General features: G+C 45.0%; 2 protein-coding genes across 5 annotated transcripts in view; one reads left to right on the top strand and one right to left on the bottom strand.

The window, feature by feature from the left end:
• Positions 1-20329, bottom strand: part of arxa (aristaless related homeobox a) — a 165435-nt gene that overhangs the window by 26645 nt on the left and 118461 nt on the right. The window contains exon 5 of one of the 3 annotated variants that reach the window (XM_086006564.1): positions 2591-2679. The exons of 1 other annotated variant lie outside the window; for it this stretch is intronic. In XM_086006564.1, coding sequence (XP_085862690.1) covers positions 2591-2679 — 89 coding nt within the window. Of the gene's footprint in view, positions 1-2590; positions 2680-8920; positions 10247-20329 lie in introns of those variants that run through there. One more of the 3 variants, XM_086006566.1, reaches the window with a different exon arrangement.
• pola1 (polymerase (DNA directed), alpha 1) overlaps positions 1-20329 on the top strand; it is a 316470-nt gene that overhangs the window by 205424 nt on the left and 90717 nt on the right. Inside the window, exon 35 of one of the 2 annotated variants that reach the window (XM_086006561.1) lies at positions 1804-1984. The exons of the other annotated variant lie outside the window; for it this stretch is intronic. Coding sequence (XP_085862687.1) covers positions 1804-1818 — 15 coding nt within the window. The 3' untranslated portion in view covers positions 1819-1984. Of the gene's footprint in view, positions 1-1803; positions 1985-20329 lie in introns of those variants that run through there. 2 annotated transcript variants of the gene reach the window in all.

Genomic DNA, 20329 nt, shown 5'->3' with positions numbered 1-20329 from the left:
TCTTCTGTATGCTGATTGACCTACTGTACATTTCTAACATTCACGGTTTTTCTTTTTTATCTTAATTTTTATTGAGCAGCTCACAAAACCATCCAAACTATCTGTCCTCTTGTATCACACAGTTGCAGTACATTTTGCTATTGGCCAGGTGGCTCATGGAAACCCTTTTTTGTGTCTTCCATGACAGAGTCACGATACAAGATTACCACATGAAGCATGGCTTGTTCATTGGAATTTATTTTGTTGGGTGCAGTGGGTTAGAACACTGTCTCGCCACCTCTGGTGCCTGAATTCCTATGAAACCCAGAGTGATGGGATGAAGTCTTCTCTCTCTGCCTGCTCTAAGGCCTTGTATGAAATAAAATGTTTGCATAGTTTCAACCCAGTTCCCAGTGGAAGTGGAACCAACAATACAGACTAGCATGATTTGCTGGAATTCCTTACCAAGTTGGCAATCTCCATCAGAGGCCACAACGACAACCGATGTGGGAAGTGGAAAAATTCACACTGAAGGGAATGATTTTTTGAACTTGGACTGAAGGCAGATTGTTGGGTCAAGATAAAGGAAGCTTTACTCTGCATTGAGCCATATAGATGACCGATTACTCCTTAATACTGGACAACAAAAACAGTAAAAATGTAGCATTCACCAATTACCATGTAAAGCATGTTGCAAAAAGGAGAAATGTAGTTTTTGGGATCTAAGGTCAGCATTAGCTCCAGTCTGACTCCCATCATTGCCTCAACGGTATGCCTTACCCCCCCCCCCCCCAAACTCCTCCACTGTGATGTATAAACATCCCACACCAGTCTTTCTTGTTATGTATTCGAATGATACAGTGATCAATGTCAAATTACTTGAAATGTGATGCGTTGCTCTCACCTCTCATACGCTTGCTATCAATTAATCCAGGTAAGGACAGTGATAATCCTGCATGGTTCATCTATAACCGCGCAGATTACAGTGAACTTTTAATGTGCAGGTTGTGCAGATGAGGCTATGTTAGTTAAGGCCTCCAGTAGGCGATCTGTGAAAATGAAGCAACTTTTTGCGGGGAAGGTATCTTTAAGAACTTGCTACTTCCTCTTCAAGGTGATGCATTATCCAGTGGTAAATACGCTATTGCACTGCAGAGTTATTAATAGTATAACCAGACAGGCTTGAGAAGAAATAATTTATTTTGTAATCCCCAAGATGGTGGTAGTTGACCTCGGAGCTGAAAAAACTTGTCAAAAAGTTCTTCAGGATCTTCATGCAAATATCTAGTCAACCTACAGGGCTACGGACCAAGAGCTGGAAAGTGGGATGAGGCTGGATAGCCATTTTTCGGCCGGCACAGACATGATTGGCTAAATGGCCTCCTTCTGTGCTGTAAATTTCTATGATTCTATCTATTCAAGTGACCTAGTAGGCTCTGAAAGATGCCACAAGAGATTCTGCACACGGTGGCAGGAATGGGTATTGCCCTTTAGTCTACCCTCAGTTTTTAAGTCTTTGAAGTGTCTCAACAGATTGGCGATTGGCGTGAATATCTTTCCTACTAGAGGCTTATGATTGAAATCTCCATTGAATAACTGTGAAGGATAGCGTCAGCATCTCATTGCTATCCTATTCTTCTTGGTATTGTGTTGCTATGTTACATTAGCACCACTTGCAGATAAAGAAGCAACAAAAGATATAATTGTTCCAACTTTATTTACCAGTTAAAGATAATTATTCCTACTTTATTTTGAGGAGGACTGAATTCTAATGCTGGTGTCTTTACTTTTCTCTTTGTTGCCTTCTCTTTCCTGAATGTAAAGGGCAGAAGGTTTTAATGTCGGGATGTCCTATATCAGGCACAGGAAGAGGAAGTCCTGATTCCAGCGAATGGTCTTGAGTGACTAACACCCCCTGTAATTTCTGCATTTGCTTTGTTGACTTGACCCATTGTATGGGACCAGAACTATTAAAAGATTATGGAATACTGCACTTAAATTAGAAATTAAAGTTTGTTTTCTTTTTATAATTGCTGTAACTTACAATGAGATTTTTGTATTTCTCTTTCATACTTAAAATATTTTAATACTTTCACCTTCAATCTAATCAAGTAATTCTTGTGTAGCTATGGTTAGCATATGTGTAGCTTGTGTAGCATATCATTTTAAAGTTAACTTTCAATCAAAAGTTTATTTGAACTTACTTCACACATCCCTAACCCCCCCCCCCCCCCCCCGCCAACAAAACTGTCCCAGAATAAAAATCTTTACTTACAAACCTTTGAGTTAGTTACACAATGAGGTAGGGCCTTAAAATGTAATATTTCAGTGACATGTTATTGCATTGATTAAGATAATATGCTAGAATTTTGCCAATATTCCAAATGGTTTCCAAGTCCCACTTCTTGTCCAGGCCTTTTCATTTGCATAACAGTAATTCCACTATTTAGGGTAGGTTGGCTTGAGTTGTTGCTGTAAAACCCTTTGCTCAAGAGTTCAAGTCCCAAAAATTAAGCAATATATGAATTTAGGTCTCAGTTTTCTGCCTAGTCGGGAGTTTTCAACTAAAATCATGATGATCAAAAGCACATGGACCAAAATGTTCACTCACCTTTGTGCTTGTTGCTAGTGTTCAACTGTAATACTTCACCACCATGTACCTTTGTGAGCTTCTTACTGCTATTCCAGACAAATGCCTCACTGTTAGATCAGACAGAAAGTTTTAACTTAAGCTATATTGTTGGAGAACATGATTCATATCAAGAAATGGCATCTTTAAGTGATCCATTATAAAATAAGCTACTGTTGTCTATAAAAGTTCAACTACCAGTCAGCCTCTGAAATAGCTTTGCTGTAGTCCATATAATTGTAAGCCAGTGTCACAGCCCTGGAACAGCTGCTGGTGCCAAAGAATGTTATTAGTGATTCAGCTTCTGTTGCCCAATGGAGTTGGGTATGAGTGACTTTGCACTACCCAGTCCTCCCCAGAAGCAGCTCTCTCTTCACTGAAATGAAGAGCAAAGAGGCAATGTTCTGTAATTAAAGATTCTATTGAGCTGAAGAAAAGAACAAATGTGGATGTTTGTTCTCCTCGATGGAAAAAAAAATATTCGTATGGGGGGGGTGGTGCGGGTAGGTGGAGAGACGGAGTCAGGGCTGTTTGTTGAATATCCTGTTAAGGACTGTTACCATTCTAATTAATCAAGTTAGAAATTACAGCTGTGGCTGCTTCCCCTATTCTCAGTATCAATTTTCTGCTCTGGTTAGACAAAGCAAATATAAATTTTGTGTTCATTTGTCATTCGTTCTTTGACTTCAGCATCTCGGAAAATAACAATGTAGCACAAAAGACCAGTATTTACCTAGTTGTAATGTAGGTTGCCATGGTGTTTTGCAAATTATTGCAATTATGTTCACCATGCGAGTCGCCCTTGGTAACTGGGGGAAAAAAAACTGATAATCCTGTTTTGAACAAAAGGTCAAATTGCTGAATAGAAAGTCTTGATTAACTAGAAGATGTACAAAGTGGAATTATTTCCTTCCATTCAAAAAGAGGTCTTGATCAGGTTTGGTTGGAGGGGGAGGGGTGAATAAGTACATCTGTTGATTACTGAAGTACAAAGAACTGAAAGGATGTTGTCTTGAGCCTTTCATGTTGGCCTAATGGTGGTTTTTTGTCAAATTTACCCATTTGATAGATTTGAAAGAGCAGCTGCATTTAATCTGGATAGATGCTTCCCCCTTTTCCCCCTGTTCTTTCTAGGGTACATTATATAGAAAATACTCAGTATGTCGATCGATTTGCATTGCAATATTACCTGATGTTGCTCAGGCAAACTGGTGGGGTGGGAGTGGTGTGGACTTAGCTGTAGCTTAATAATTGAAATAAAGACAATTTCAAATTTAATTAGTCTTTTCAGACTTTATTAAAGTGCTGAGAGTGCATTAGATGCTTGCTTTTTGGCAGCTCTGTTGAAAGTTGCTGCTAGAGTTTGGAGAGGCTATGAGAGCGCGGTGTGAAAGCTGAGTAAACTCCTGAAAACTTTGCCTTTACATTCTTCATCGCCTAGCAACAGAAGCTTCACATTCGGGTCCTGTTTAATTTCTGTTTGTTGACCATCTGGGCTGTTTTCTTTACCAAAATAATTTTTTCCCATTTGTGTAGCTCTTGAAAGAAAGAATGACCAATTAAGGTTTGAATATGAAGTTGGTATGTTGAGGAATAATTCTTCAAAGCAGTATTTGGGGGCCAGCTTTCTCTCTCTCCACCCCCCCCCCCCCCCACCCCATACATACATCCCTATTAACAAAACAAGGGTATGAGAAGAAGATTGATGTACTATTATTTTTTTTAAGCCATGTCGCCCAATTAAGATGTACTCCCAGCGGTATGTTAAATATTTAATGACGCAGTTTGGTGAGGGGTGGAGCTAAAACCCAGAAGTGATCAGGATCGGCAACAGAAGTTATTTTTTGAGCTTTTGTGTATCTGGGGGGACATCGCTCTATCTCACTGAAAAGCAGAAATTTTGGAATGTGCCAACCTACTGTGGTCCTTACAGCAACTGGTTACATCTATGCTAGTGCCAGAGGCCCTCGGCATTCATTCGTGGGATCGGCCATGCATTTTCTGTTGGTACATAGTCTGATTAGTAGTAGACCTGCCCCATAGATGCTAATTTCAATGGCTTTTAATTTCAGAGAGCCTTTAATCATGAGCGGTTCAATTTGGTGGGCATCAAGTTGATTGACTTTTGTTTCTATTGGTCACTTTCTGTGCTGTGCGAGAATCATCTTTGTGTATTGCAATTGTGTTGGCTTGTCCTTGGCTGAGACCTATTTCCTGTAATATATCTGTTGTACCTTTTTTCACTGGTTATTCAGTTCTACTACTTTACTCAGTCAATGCAACCTTGCAAATTTACTGCAATATAGTTGAGCGTCATAGTAGAACTAAACCATGTTGGATAAAGTAGTACTTTAACTTCAACATTTGGACAACTACATGGCTTGTTATCTGAACTTTTATTTGAGATGTTTCATATTGATTGCTTTGGCACAGCAGAACAAACACTTTTTGTCAGCAGTAGTAGATGTATGCAGGGGAGAATGCATTGTGTGTGGAGAACATACCCGTCTGTTTCAAACTGCATTGGGCTTAAGGATTTCCCAGTTCATGGTTTATCAATAGATCCCACAAGTCAATCATCGTTTCTAGCACATGCAATGCACATATACTGGAATCACGTTATGTAGGGGCATATTTGTCCACTAGCAGCCATTGTATTCTGTGGAGTTCTTGTGTATATAACTCTTGAACCAATCTCTGCTTTACTATGTTTCACTTTATTGAGTTTTGCTGTGCTCTCTGCCAGCCAATTGTGTCTGGTTTGACTGTGCATTTAGTCAGATTCTTAGTGGCTACACCAGACACTTCATTATATTAATATCCATTTAATGTTTCCACTACATTCAAGTAGGTAAAGGTTTCTTACTAGAGCATATTTGATACTTACACTCGTCAACCCCTCCCCTCATTCCCTCCACCACTCCAATAAGTCACAAAAAATCAACATTACAATAAACAGTTTGGAATCTAATCCTTGACACAACTGAAAATCTGGAGATAACAATTCTCCTTGCCTAAATTTTTAGGAAACTGATCACACACACAGATTTTGCTTCCCAATTTCGCACAGCTCAGTTTTGATTTCACAATACACGCTCGCCTTGACACGTGATCTTTGCATTTGTCATTTAATGAATACGGGCAGAGATTCCAATGACAAAATAAGCTGTTTACTTTTTTGGTGAGTTTATTTTTTAATCATCAAAGTGAGGGATGACATTACTGAGGAATAAATACTTTGCCGTTTTAGATGTGCAGAATCCGCATTAAGCACTCTTGCATCAGAGAGAACGCAGGTCAGCTGCTGAGTAATGTTGCTTCTTCTCTGCCCCAATATTGGATCTGCCCCAATATTGGACTTTATTCCCAGGCTTAGAAAAGATTGTACCAATGTGCCATTTCCCACACCAGCAATCTTGTGCTCTGAGGTTGTCCGTTTTGTGGCAGCTTTCTGTGATGGGTCCATGTTGTCCAGGAGCTGAACTGAGACCGTCCTAATTAATTTCTTGTAATCCTGTCGATTGCAGTCGGCAGTGATGGAAGGCTTTTGTCGCATTGATTTTTGTCTGGATCCAAACCCAAGTTCCAGAAGCAAAAGGTTCCACGTGCAAGCCCACTGCACCATCCAGTCTTCAACACTGGTTTCATTGCGTTTTTATTTTTGATCTACCGCAAGATTTTAACTGTGCACTTCACTTGGGGAAATGTTTGGGTAATCTGTTCACTTCTTACTATCATTCATTGATTGGACAAAGGTAATGATAGCCAATTGCTGTAGTCAAGATCTAGATCTGCCATTAGAACTCTGTTATTTGCCTAGAAAAATAATTCTCAAATGCCAGTCACCGGCAGGGTGAACTGAGAACCAAAGCTTAGAACAGGCGACAATTCAATAGATTTTCTAAAGTTTGTGAAGCCCAGACATTAATGTGTCATGGTTGAAATAAACTCTCAAATTCAGAAAAACTAAACTAGCATTCATTTTCTTTTAGCTCCCAAAACATGGGTATTTATTTTAGTTCTCAAAGATGCTGGTTTTGTTTTTTTTTGGTTTGCTCTCTGTTGTACAAAGGACACTGAAGAAATTGTATACTAGCCTTGAAATAAAACTTATGCTCTAATGATTCTGTCACTGATTTAGTACTAGTTGCAACAACTTTTTAATGAATCGAAACATGTAATCATTGGCACAACTGCTAGTTAGGAAAGAAGGAAGTCGAATGTCAAGTTGTATTGTTTTTAAGTAGAGGGGTTTGGAATTTGGCCATTTTAACATGCTGGTAAACGTGTGTGAATTAGAGCAGGCGTTTGTATCCAACCTGCAGTAAGAGTTTGAAGAGTCTTATCACTCTTGACTACAGAGTCTGGTTTTTTTTTTTAAAACTAAGATCAGTAAGTCCAATGACCAACTGGTGTTTCAGAGGCTGTTGCATTTGTAGTTTTAAGACTGTTTACGTTTCTTTTGTCCTCCTCAAAGTATCTTGAACTCAAGTTGGTGTTTTAACTCCGCAGATTCAGCTGAAGCACCTGACTTTATAAGGAATTAATATTTCCATTCAGCATAAATGTGATTTTAACAAGGCGTGTTTGGTAAATGTAACAACATACAGGCTTCACGTGTTTGTTAAATAGCCACTTATCAAAGAACAGACTGAAATAGCCACATTGGACAGGACGGTGGGGGTGGCGGGGCGGTGAATCTTGCCCATGCTGCCATTCTGATTGTGTGGGCCTATAAGGCAGGTGTTGACTGGGGGCGTCGCAGTTGAGTCCGATTATATCCTCACCGACCTTTTACACGTACATTTTCCAAAATGGGTGGGGTGGGGGGGGGCGTTCACTGGATAGTGATTAGATGCAGGAATCGTGGCTGTTATTCCCGTTCCTAGGATAAGGGTTCATAAACAGGGCTTCCACCAAAGTTACACTACTGGAGCGGGAGAAGCCCTGAGGAAATTCACCCCTGTATGATCTGTGGAAAGAAGGGTTTTGATGGTAGATTCTTATTCTGTGTTTTCTTGTGTTTTATTATCCAAATGTTATACTGAAATGACGAGTCTGGTTGGTTTAACTATTGGACTTTATATATATAAAAAAAAAAAAAATTATTCTGGAGATGTGGGGATACTGCTGGATGTATTTATTGGCTGTCCCCGGTTGCCCTAATGTGGTGGTGGTGGTGGGTTGCTGCAGTCCTTGTGATACTACTTGCACAATGGTGTAAGTTAGGGAGTTCCAGGACATTGACCCAGCGATGATGATGGAGTGGTGATGTATGTCTAAGTTAGGATGGTGTGATTTGGAGGGGACGTTCCCATGACATTGCAGGTCAGCATCTAAAAAGAGGGCGGGGGGGGGGGTGGAAAGACCGGTTAATGTTTCAGGAGTGGCAGACAGTTTATTTGTGTGTTACCCAAACATTTATAAATTAATCTGAAACTGTACCCTAACAGCAAATAAGTATCACATAAAATGTTCAATCCTGTCAGTGATTGTTTACAAAGGAATTGTCCTGTATTGTGTCATTCAGTATGACTTTATGAATTGCCCTGTATTGTCATACATTGTGGCATTGGTGTTGAAGTAAACTTTTTCTCCAGGATGTGGTGGTGTTTAAGGAGAATGATTCCCACCTGTACTAGTTGTTGATGGATGTCACTCACCGCAGTTGATATGCTTGCTGACATTTGCTAGAGGATAATGAAACCTATCTTCTCTCCAGAGAAGACCACATTTTAAAGTTTTGACTCGTGATGGCAGGGGTTGGTTTGTGCATGCTTAATTTTGACTTCCCTTTATTCATTTTAATGGAAGTCTTTGAAAACTCCAGACACAGACTAGGATAAAAGTAAAATTAGTGTGTAATCACTGGTTGTCACCTATTTGTAAACAAGTCAAATGGTTTCAATGAACTGAAAAGTCAGGTCAGGGATGCAGCTTAAACTGTGAATGTAGCAAATAGCAGCATTCTTGACCCAGTATGCAGTGCTGCACACACGCAAAGTTCCGTTGTGAAAATATTTAAGCCCTGACTTTCAAGTGATTTCATTCTAAGATATGTCATTATTTTACCCATGTCTTTCTCCCAACATTTGTCACAGCAAAAAGCCATTTTCCATGATCAGAGCAAGTCTTCTACGTACTGAAACCCCTGCCCTTATGCATGCAGTGTGTGTGATAGTGTGCCTACGATTAGCAATTACCCACTAACTGTGCTATCTACAAATGAAGATCACGTAGGATGCCCACCGCGTACTCCTGACTCTTTCAGAAGGTGGAAACTAGTACGCAGTCAGAACAATACATACAGACTAATCCTACTGGATTTCTTTACCAACTGGCATAGTAAGGTACAAGATACTGAGAGCACAATACATAAAAGTATAGAATCAGCCCACAAGGGCTTGAAATATCCTTAATAGAAAATATTTCTTATACTGTTTGATAAGCAACAAGACTTTTGGATGAAATGAGCTTTGGTAGACCTTCACGATCAAATGCTGTACACAGCTGATAGGGAATCTCCAATCCACAGAGTGCAGATCTCCAATTAGAACCAAGAACAGTTCCATGACTACTGAAGTTCGAGTTCTTTAATCATCCCTCACAGGATGTTGATGTTGAGTATTTCTGCATTGTCCCAATCTCTCGCACTTGCTAATATTTTGCCGTATATAATTTAATTAGTACCTGCAATAAGCCACTCTATCTTTACTGATTCTAAAACAAGCACCCTGGTCTAGTTCATGTGGACAATTTACCTCCATGTCATCATTTTGAACTTAAGTAAAGTTTCCACTTTAACTCCAGCTATTGGAGCTACATAAGATTAAAATGCAGACGTTCTCCTATTTTATCACCGTTAAGTCCTCGAAATGAAGCTGTTTTACCTCCCTTAAGCATGGTCTTGGTTGTGCAATATGGCTTCGCTCAGTAAAATACATAAATCAGTGTTTTTTTCAGACTGAATTCAACCTCCAATAAAAGTCATCCACCTGTAGTATTGCTCTTGATGTCAGTAAGTTCTGCTTGTGCCCCACACCACTGGTGTGGAGATGGCAGGTGGCTAGCTTCGCAGCATGCGTGAGTATCCAGGACGTTCATGCTAGCAGTCTGGCAAGCGCTGCGGATGAATCTAGCGTCGAGGATTGGGACCAGTCTGTTGCTGCCCGTTAACGCTCTTGTAAAGTGCCATGGGGCATTTTATAAATACAAGTTGTTGTGTCTGGCTGAAGACACGATTGACCTTTTTAGTGGCCGGAAATAAGTACTGCATGGGCTTTCTCTTTTTGTAGTCACTGTTTAGCAGACCAAAGCTGGATATTGTTGAAAGGGTATGTGGACAGGACAATGGGACGAAGCAGATAGCTCTTTTGAGAATCGGCACACAGATGATTGGCCGAATGACCACCTCCTGTGCTGTACTACACCATTCGAATTATGTACAACTAACAATTTTAATTATGCCTAACCTGAGAGAGCTCCTGCCATTATAACTCATAAATGGCATAAATCAGCCTGAAGATAAAACTTCACTTTTGGTGTTGTATCGGGCACATCTCTCATCGAAGGCTCATTAGCGTGGTCTCCTCAAAATGAAACCATTAAAACAAATAAGTGGAAAATGTCCATCCACACCTGCAAACGGAAGAGAGAAGTTAACATTTTGGATGTGGACATTTTTTTTTCAGAACCAAGGGAATTTGAGACCAGTGGACTATTATTTGCAGCATGTTGGGCTAGACAGAAGAGTCGACTATAAACCAGATTTCCCTTGCCGGGCTGGCTACCATCAGGATTGCATAAACTTAATTTACCCCCACGTGTTGTGTTTCTACTTCACTTATCTATCCTAGAATATTAAATCTCAAGTTCAGATACGACTGATTTAGAGCTAACATTTGAGATTTCAGTCCCTTGTAAAATAGGTCAGTAAATATATTTCCTCCCAAACAAAAAATATACATTTAGATAAGAGTGAAGGAAAATGTATTTCCTTAAATAGTGTAGCAATTCTAAAGCAAAATCAAACATTAAAGAGATCAAAATTAATTGCTGCTATGTATGTGACAATATTATCTAGCTGTTGTTACTACACAGCGCATATGTTGAATTCAATTAGAAAAAATATTTCCTTAGAATCGTGATATTGAAATTAATCTGCACTGGAGACCTAATTATCAAAGGAAAACAAAAAAGATATACTGTTCTATTATTAACTGTTCGAAATAGCTCCCCACACATTGACGTGCATGTTTAATTTTCGTGAATAGTAGTTACAGGTATTGTTGCAGTTTGTAAAGAGAGATTAACAGATAGTATGTATAAACATACTCACATAAGTGTTAATTACAGAGGTGATAAAAAAAACTGTAATCTCTTTAATGTTATTGTAACTAGTAGGACGTCCATACAAATTAACCATACCAGTTTCGTCAATTGAATGGACATGGTGCCTGTAGCAGCTGTGAATAGATGGAAAATGCTGTTTTCTTTGAATGTCTTGAATCTGATTTCCATTTTGGTTAAAGCTGAAGGTTTAAGTGCCACAAGCTAAATGTGATTTGGAACGTTTGCGAGAAGTTGTAAGTGTCATGCAAAGCCATAACGCACCTGGAAGATTCCTGCCTATGTTGACTTAGCTAATTCTGGAGTGTTGTAATTGTCATCTCAACACCTGTGGGGGATAACCAGCCTGTGACCCCACTCCTGATCCTGATTCAATGTCTGCTGCTGATTCAGTGCCTGCTGCTTAAGAGATTGGTCTAGACTATGAAGCCTTCTGAAGTTGCATAGCCTGTTGATGCTCAATATCTAGACTTGCACATGAGGAATGGCCACTTGGTCAAGGTACTAGAGAGATATGAGAGAGACCTGAGACTCTAAGGTTCCCCCCTGCCCTAGCCCTGAACTCGTATTTTTCTCCAGTTTCTCTCCAATCTCCCCTCATGACCTCTCCGCGCTCATCTTGTCCATGAGCCCCACTTCCTGCTCCCTCGACCCTATTCCCACCAAACTGCTGATCACCTAACTTCCTTTACTGGCTCCCATGTTAGCTGACATTAACGGTTCTCTCTCCTCGGGTACTGTCTGCCTCTCCCTCAAATCTGCCGTCATCACCCCTTTCTTCAAAAAAAAAACAACCCTTGATCCCCCTCCGTCCTTGCAAATGACCGCCCCATCTCCAAACTCCCTTTCCTTTCCAAAGTACTTGAACATGCTATTGCCTCCCAAATCCGTGCCCATCTTTCCCGCAACTCCGTGTTTGAATCCCTTCAATCATCAGGTTTCTGCCCCTGCCACAGTACCGAAACAGCGTTCCCAAAGTCACAAATGACATCCTTTGTGACTGTAACAAAGGTAAACTATCCCTCCTCGTCCTTCTCGACTTGTCTGCAGCCTTTGACATGGTTGACCACTCCATCCTTTTCCAACACCTCTCCACTGTCGTCCAGCTGGATGGGACTGCACTCGCCTGGTTCCATTCTTATCTATCTAATCGTAGCCAGAGAATCACCTGCAACGGCTTCTCTTACTGCTCCCGCATCGTTACCTCTGATAGCTCCTAAGGATCTATCCTTGGCCCCCTCCTATTTCCCGTCTACATATTGCCCCTTGGCAACATCATCTGAAAACACAGCGTCACTTTCCACACGTACACTGCCGACACCCAGCTCTCCCTCACCACCACTTCTCTCCACCCCTCCACGGTCTCCACACGTACACTGCCGACACCCAGCTCTCCCTCACCACCACTTCTCTCCACCCCTCCACGGTCTCCACACGTACACTGCCGACACCCAGCTCTCCCTCACCACCACTTCTCTCGACCCCCTCCACGGTCTCCACACGTACACTGCCGACACCCAGCTCTCCCTCACCACCACTTCTCTCCACCCCTCCACGGTCTCCACATTGTCATCCAGCACTGAATGAGCAGGAATTTTCTCTAATTAAATATTGGGAAGATCGATGCCATTGTTTTTGGTTCCCGCCACAAACTCCGTTCCCTAGCCATTGACTCCATCCCTCTCCCTAACATCTGTCTGAGGCTGAACCACACTGTTTGCAACCTTGGTGTCATATTTAACCCTGAAATGAGCTTCCGACTACATATCTGCGGCATAACTAAGACTGCCTATTTCCACCTCCAGAACGTCGTCCGTCTCCACTGCTGAAATCCTCATCTATGCCTTTGTTACCTCTAGACTTGACTATTCCAATGCACTCCTGGCTGGCCTCCCACATTATACCCTACGTAAACTTGAGGTCATCCGAAACTCAGCTGTCCGTGTCCTAACTTTCACCAAGTTCTGTTTACCCATCACCCCTGTGCTCACTGTTAAGCAACGACTCGATTTCAAAATTCTCATCCTTGTTTTCAAATCCCTCCATGGCCTCGCCCCTCCCTATCTCTCTAATCCCCTCCAGCCCCAAAACCCCCCTAAGATATCTGCGCTCCTCTAATTCTGCCCTCTTGAGCATCCCTGATTATAATCGCTCAACCATTGGTGACCAGGCCTTCTGTTGCCTAGGCCCTAAGCTTCGCTACCTCTCTTTCCTCCTTTAAGCCGCTCCTTAAAACCTACCTCTTTGACCAAGCTTTTGGTCATCCGCCCATATTTATCCTTTTGTGGCTCGGTGTCAAATTTTTGTCTTGTAATACTCCTGTGAAGCGCCTTGGGACGTTTTACTATGTTAAAGGTGCTATATAAATACATGTTGTTGTTGAGGAACTATACCATGCCACGAGTCTGTGGCTTCAGAAAGGTGAAAATTGGGTTTGGAGGAATAGAAATCAGAGCACATTATAAACAGTATGTCTCACCTTGTCGATTAAAGCTCACCATGACGCTCTCAAACCCCCCCCCCCCCCCCCCCCCAATCTATTTATTTCCTTACCACCCAATTGCCCTTCTGCAACCTATTCTCTGGCACTGCCCCAGCATCCTTCCAAACCACTTACCATTTGTCTCTTCATTCTCCATGGCCACTGCACTATCTCCAACCTTCCCTTCTTTTCAAATTCCTGAAATATGTTGCAATTATGCTCCCGACACTCCCGATAGGAGACCCTGCAATACAGTTTCTGCCATGCCCACAACACAGAAATTGAGTTGATCAAACTCGCTATGTGACTCTGTCTAAGGCTCTGTTCTTGACCTCATCCTCCTTGCTGCCTTTAACATCGTTAGTCACTTCATCCTCCTCCATTTCACCTCTGCCGTCCACCTCTGTGCCATTGCTCTCCTATTACCCGTCACAACAAAGATGTTATATCTCCGCCAGTTTCTCCTCCCGTGTCCCTCAACCAGTGTACCCCAATGCGTTCCTGAAGAATATTATCTGGATCATGGGTCAGCTTCTACACATACAGTACCCAACTTCACCTGTGCCCTACACAGCTCTCAAGGCCACACTCCAGTTGCTAAACACTCTAACTTCCTGTTTGAGACCTTTATGAGCTGAAATTTTCTTCAGCATAATGTTGGCAAAAATGAAGCCACCCTTTGGCTTTCACCAGCGCATACATGTCTGTGTACCTGGTTCCATCAACTTCCTTGGCTGCTATTTCAAGCTTAGTCAAGAAGTGCAGAACCTTTGTGTACTGCTCCTGCTGAGCTGAGCTTCCTTTTCCACATTGGGTTCATCACCAAAATTACCACTTTCCATCTCCAAAACATTGCATGCCTCGCCCCCAATGCTGCCAAATTTTTATGCGTGCTTTCCATAAAGTAAAATTGTTCAGAATGCCAAGGCATGCTTTGCCATTTGCACTAAGTTGTGCTCTTCCATCACTCTTTGCCAAGTTCCGCAGAATGGACTTGAATTCTCTTCTGTACTTTCAAATACCTCCATCTTGCATATGACCATAAGAAATAGGAGCAGGAGTAGGCCATTCGGCCCCTTGAGTCTGCTCCACCATTCAATAAGATCATGGCTGATCTTCTACCTCAACTCCACTTTCCTGCACTAGCCCCATATCACTTGATTCCCTTAATATTCAAAAATCTATCGATCTCTGTCTTGAATATACTCAATGACTGAGCCTCCACTGCCCTCTGGGGTAGAGAATTCCAAAGATTCACCACCTTCTGAATGAAGAAATTTCTCCTCATCTCAGTCCTAAATGGCCGACCCCTTATTCTGAGACTGTGACCCCTGGTTCTAGACTTCCCCGGCCAGGGGAAACATCCTCCCTGCATCTACCCTGTCGAGCCCTGTAAGAATTTTGTATGTTTCAATCAGATCATCTCTCATTCTTCTAAACTCTAGGAAATATAGGCTTAGTCTACTCAATCTCTCCTCATCGGACAATTCCCCCCATCCCAGGAATCAGTCTGGTGAACCTTCATTGCACTCCCTCTATGGCAAGTATATCCTTCCTTAGGTAAGGAGACCAAAACTGTACACAATATTCCAGGTGTGGTCTCACCAGAGTCCTATATAATTGCAGTAAGGCATCTTGGGGGGAAAAATTCAGTATCGCCCCGTTTGGGGCGTGATTATCGGCCATGCGCAAAGTTTAGCGCCTGGCGCTAATTATTGCCTCCGATGACAAACTTGGCTTTTATCGCCCCTGGAGTTGATTGGAGCGCTAAATCAGGCGCTACACACCTCAAGGCGCAAAGGCCGAGGAGCGAGGCGCTAACTCAAGAGTGCGGGCGCAGCGCAGGTGCTGTCAGTTAGTGATGGAACAGAGACACACTGGCGCCGTACAGTTCTTAAAGGGGAGGGTTGATTTGCTCTCCAGCCACACCCTGCTCATTGGAGCCTTGAATCTCGGCCTGGAGCGACCTGTGCCTAAATCTTGCAGCCAAGGACTATGGAGAGGGCCAGGGAGCGATCACAGCGCTTCAGCGAGCGGGCCTTGGAGGCTCTGGTTGGTGCGGTGGAGCGCAGAAAATCAATACTGTACCCAGAGAGTGGCAGGAGGCCTTTGCCGCGCGATTACAGAAGAGTGTGGAGGGAGGTGGCACAGAGCGTCTCCTCCAGGAGCATGGTGCCCAGGACCCATACTCAATGTAGAAAAAAGTTCAATGACCTCACTCGGGTCATCAGGGTGAGTGGCTTTTTTTCAATACCTCTCCATCTCAATCTCACTGTATGGCCAGAGGGTCTTAAAACCCCAATGCCCAACACTCATCCAACACCTATGGCCCTCTCATGAAACACACGTGCACATTCCACACTTTGCATACAGTAAGGGCTATTCACCTATGGGAGGCACATCAGGTAAGACCATGGCTGCATACAGTAAGGGCTATTCACCTATGGGAGGCACATCAGGTAAGACCATGGCTGTATATTTACTCAGACGCCACCCTTTTTCTTGCAGGCCAAGCTGTCTCATAATAGGAAACAGCAGCAACGAACGGGTGGAGGGCGGCCTCAGCTGCCACCCCTCGGCGATCTTGAGCGCATCCACAGGATTGTGGCAAGACGGGTGATTGGTCCCGTCGCCACTGGAGAGGCCGACCCCGTTCTGGACAGCAATGGTAAGGTTATCACTTTTTTGTCCTCTCTCCTTCCACTTGTACCTCAGAACACCAGCCTTTGACACTTTCAATCCAACTTATTAAATCGCTGCACTCATTCCTCCCTTATTGCCACCCTGTCCTCATGCTAAAGCCACTCTTGTACTTCCCTGCTTTCAGATGGTGATTCACCAGCTGAGGAGACAGGCCCTCAAGCTGCCAGTGGGAGTGAAGCTGCAGGCGAGGAGGAAGATGAAGCCGGAGCGTCAGCGCCACCCTCTCCCGAGGAAGCCCATGCCCACACTGGGAGCACGCCTTCCCTGGAGGGGAGCAGGGGGGAAGGGTCTGATGAGGGTGAAGCTCCGGGACCCAGTGGGCTGCAGCAACGCAATGGGGGTAGGGAAGCTCGGGGGCCTTCTCCCCGGCGGGAGAGTATGCCAGCGAGTCCTACTGCACTGGACGCAGAGGAGGAGCGGCTGACCGCTGAAATGAACACCCAGGCGGTGGACATGCACACTGAGCTCATGGGTGCAGTGGGAAGGGTGCCCAAATGCATTGAATCACTGGCAAGGAGTGTGGAGCACTTCGCTGTAGCACAGGCAGATGCCGCGCAAATGTTTAGTGCTGCAATTCAGTCACTGGCTGCCATGACCCCATCTCTGACTGCTCTCATGCAGACTCAGATTGAGGCCACGCGAGCACTGACTATTGCCATCCTCGCTGATTCGGACACATTTCCCCGAGGCTTTCACCGCCGCAGCAGGCCAGCAATCTGTGCTTCAGCAGATTGCTCTGGATGCTGAAGTGCTGCCCCGTGGGAGTGCCAGTGTGTCAGTGGAGTAGGGAGTTGCTGTCCTCTCTCAAGATGACCGCATTCCTGCTGCCACCACTGTCACTTCTCCACTGCACTTGCCACCGCCGGTAGGACAGACTGCTGCCGCCCATGCAGAGTTGGTGCAGTCTGCAGCCGGGCCCTCCAGGCCCAGAGCTGGTCGAGGCCGTCCTTCAAGGGCATCTGCAGTCTCAAGTTCTGACAATCAGCAGCCTTCCACCAGCCTTGCTGCAGCCACTGGGGTCCCATTACAGAGGAGCAGTAGGGTGGGAAGGGGGGAAGTCCGCAAGGGAAGGAGATCACCCTCGAAGGGCAAAAAGTAGGTGGTGTGACAAAATGTTGGTCATTTTTTTATTAAAGGCTGAGGTTTGTGCTCAAACTTTTGTTTAGTGTTTTGGACATTATCTCCAGGTTGTGAGAACCAGTTATCTTAATGACTTCTTTTGTGTTTCTTTCTATTAGTTTGTCATGAGAAAATGACACACACAGAGTTTGTAAAATAAATAAGTTTTTGTATTCAAAATGTACATGTTTGGTCTTTGCAATCATTGCTGCCTTGGCCGGCTTAGGGTTTGCGGGTTGGTTTCATTCATGTTGTTCTCGATGGCAGAAGCCATTTCCTCAGCAGGAGCCTAGAAGCGGCTTGCTATCATCCGTTGATGGACGGCCCTTCCAGTTTCTACATTGTGGTCCTCCCTCCTGCCTTGGTGCTGCTGATGTTCATCCACCTCCTCTTCCTCCTCCTCCTCCTCTGGTGGTGCTCCAAGGCCTGGTGGCATTGGCTGGGTCCTGAGGATTGCCAGGTTATGCAGCATGCAGCACACAACAACGAAGTGGGAGACTCGCTCAGGTGAGTACTGCAGGGCTCCTCCAGAATGGTCCAGACAGCGGAACCGTTGCTTGAGCACGCTGATTGTGTGCTCAACGATGTTCCTGGTAGCTTGATGGCTCGCGTTGTACCGCAGCTCAGCAGGGATGTTGGGCGTATGGAGCGGTGTCATCAGCCAGGTGCACAGAGGATAGCCCTTGTCCCCGAGAAGCCAACCACCTGGGTGATACGGTGCCTGGAAAAGTTCTGCCACAGTAGTCTGGCGCAGGATGTATGCATCGTGGCTGCTGCCAGGATAACAGGCATTGACGGCGAGTATCAGCTGTCTGTGGTCACAGACCAACAGCACGTTTAAGGAATGGAACCCCTTTCGGTTGCGGAAATCCTCTGCATTCTCATGCGGAGCACGCAAAGTCACATGCATGCAGTCAATGGCACCCTGCACCAAGGGGAAGCCCGCTATCCTCGCAAAGCCCATAGCGTGTTCATGCTGCTTGTCCAGGGTCATGGGGAAAGAGGTGTACTCTCGTCTCCTTTTATAGAGAGCATTTGTGACCTGACGGATGCAGCAATGGACCGCGAACTGGGAGATATTGGCGATGTCCCCAGTAGCTGATTGAAATGAGCCGGTGGCATAAAAGTTGAGAGCCACTGTTACCTTCACTGCCACCGACAGACGTCCTGCTCCTCAGTTGAGGCTGCAGATCTGGCTGCAGCAAGTGGCAGAGCTCAGTGACCACCTCCTTGCTGAAGCGCAGCCTTCGCAAACACTGCTCCTCAGACATATTAATGTACAAGCTGGAGTGCCCGGCGGTGCCGAGGGTTTTTTGAGGGCATGTTATGAAAAAAGTAGAAGTCATTTTTATTTTTATATATATATAAATGAGTTCGTTTCTTTGTCTGTCTGTGGGAAGGAGAGAAAGGGGGAAGGAGAGAGAGAGAAAGGGGGAAGGAGAGAGAGAGAAAGGGGGAAGGAGAGAGAGAGAAAGGGGGAAGGAGAGAGAGAGAAAGGGGGAAGGAGAGAGAGAGAAAGGGGGAAGGAGAGAGAGAGAAAGGGGGAAGGAGAGAGAGAGAAAGGGGGAAGGAGAGTGAAAGGGGGAAGGAGAGAGAAAGGGGGAAGGAGAGAGAGAAAGGGGGAAGGAGAGAGAGAAAGGGGGAAGGAGAGAGAGAAAGGGGGAAGGAGAGAGAAAGGGGGAAGGAGAGAGAAAGGGAAGGAGAGAGAGAGAAAGGGGGAAGAGGAGAGAGTGAAAGGGGGAAGGAGAGAGTGAAAGGGGGAAGGAGAGAGAGAAAGGGGGAAGGAGAGAGAGAAAGGGGGAAGGAGAGAGAGAAAGGGGGGAAGGAGAGAGAGAAAGGGGGAAGGAGAGAGAGAAAGGGGGAAGGAGAGAGAGAAAGGGGGAAGGAGAGAGAAAGGGGGAAGGAGAGAGAAAGGGGGAAGGAGAGAGAAAGGGGGAAGGAGAGAGAAAGGGGGAAGGAGAGAGAGAGGGGGAAGAGGAGAGAGAGAAAGGGGGAAGAGGAGAGAGAAAGGGGGAAGGAGAGAGAGAAAGGGGGAAGGAGAGAGAAAGGGGGAAGGAGAGAGAGAGAAGGGGGAAGAGGAGAGAGAAGGGGGAAGAGGAGAGAGAGAGAGGGAAGGAGAGAGAGGGGGAAGGAGAGAGAGGGGGAGGGGGAGGGGGGCAAGGGGAGAGAGAGGGGGAAGGAGAGAGAGAGGAGGAGAGAGAGAGAGAAGGGGAGCGAGAGAGAGAAGGGGAGAGAGAGAGAGAAGGGGAGAGAGAGAGAGAGAAGGAGAGAGAGAGAAGGGGAGAGAGAGAGAAGGAGAGAGAGAGAGGGGAAGGAGAGAGAGAGAGGAAGAGAGAGAGAGGGAAGGGAAGAGAGAGAGAGGGAAGGAGAGAGAGAGAGAGAGAGAGAGAGAGGGAAGGAGAGAGAGAGAGGGAAGGAGAGAGAGAGAGAGAGGGAAGGAGAGAGAGAGAGAGAGGGAAGGAGAGAGAGGGAAGGAGAGAGAGAGAGAGAGAGGGAAGGAGAGAGAGGGAAGGAGAGAGAGAGAGAGAGGGAAGGAGAGAGAGAGAGAGGGAGGAGAGGAGAGAGAGAGAGAGAGGGAAGGAGAGAGAGGGAAGGAGAGAGAGAGAGGGAAGGAGAGAGAGAGAGGGAAGGAGAGAGAGAGAGAGAGGGAAGGAGAGAGAGAGGGAAGGAGAGAGAGAGGAAGGAGAGAGAGAGAGAGGGAAGGAGAGAGAGAGAGAGGGAAGGAGAGAGAGAAGGGGGGAAGGAGAGAGAGAAGGGGGGAAGGAGAGAAGAGAGGGGAAGAGGAGAGAGAGAAAGGGGGAAGAGGAGAGAGAAAGGGGGAAGGAGAGAGAGAAAGGGGGAAGGAGAGAGAAAGGGGGAAGGAGAGAGAGGAGAAGGGGGAAGAGGAGAGAGAGAGGGAAGAGGAGAGAGAGAGGGAAGGGAGAGAGAGCGGGGAAGGGAGAGAGAGGGGGAAGGAGAGAGGGAGGGGGGGAAGGAGAGAGAGGGGGAGGGGGGCAAGGGGGAGAGAGAGGGGGGAAGGAGAGAGAGAGGAGGAGAGAGAGAGAGAGAAGGGGGAGCGAGAGAGAGAA

The sequence above is a fragment of the Somniosus microcephalus genome, chromosome 14 (assembly GCF_052327205.1).
Source record: "Somniosus microcephalus isolate GS21.2 chromosome 14, FLI_Smic_1.0, whole genome shotgun sequence".
Taxonomy (NCBI): Eukaryota; Metazoa; Chordata; class Chondrichthyes; order Squaliformes; family Somniosidae; genus Somniosus; species Somniosus microcephalus.
Note: the sequence above shows the minus strand (reverse complement) of the source record. Positions and strands in the feature narration are given on the sequence as shown.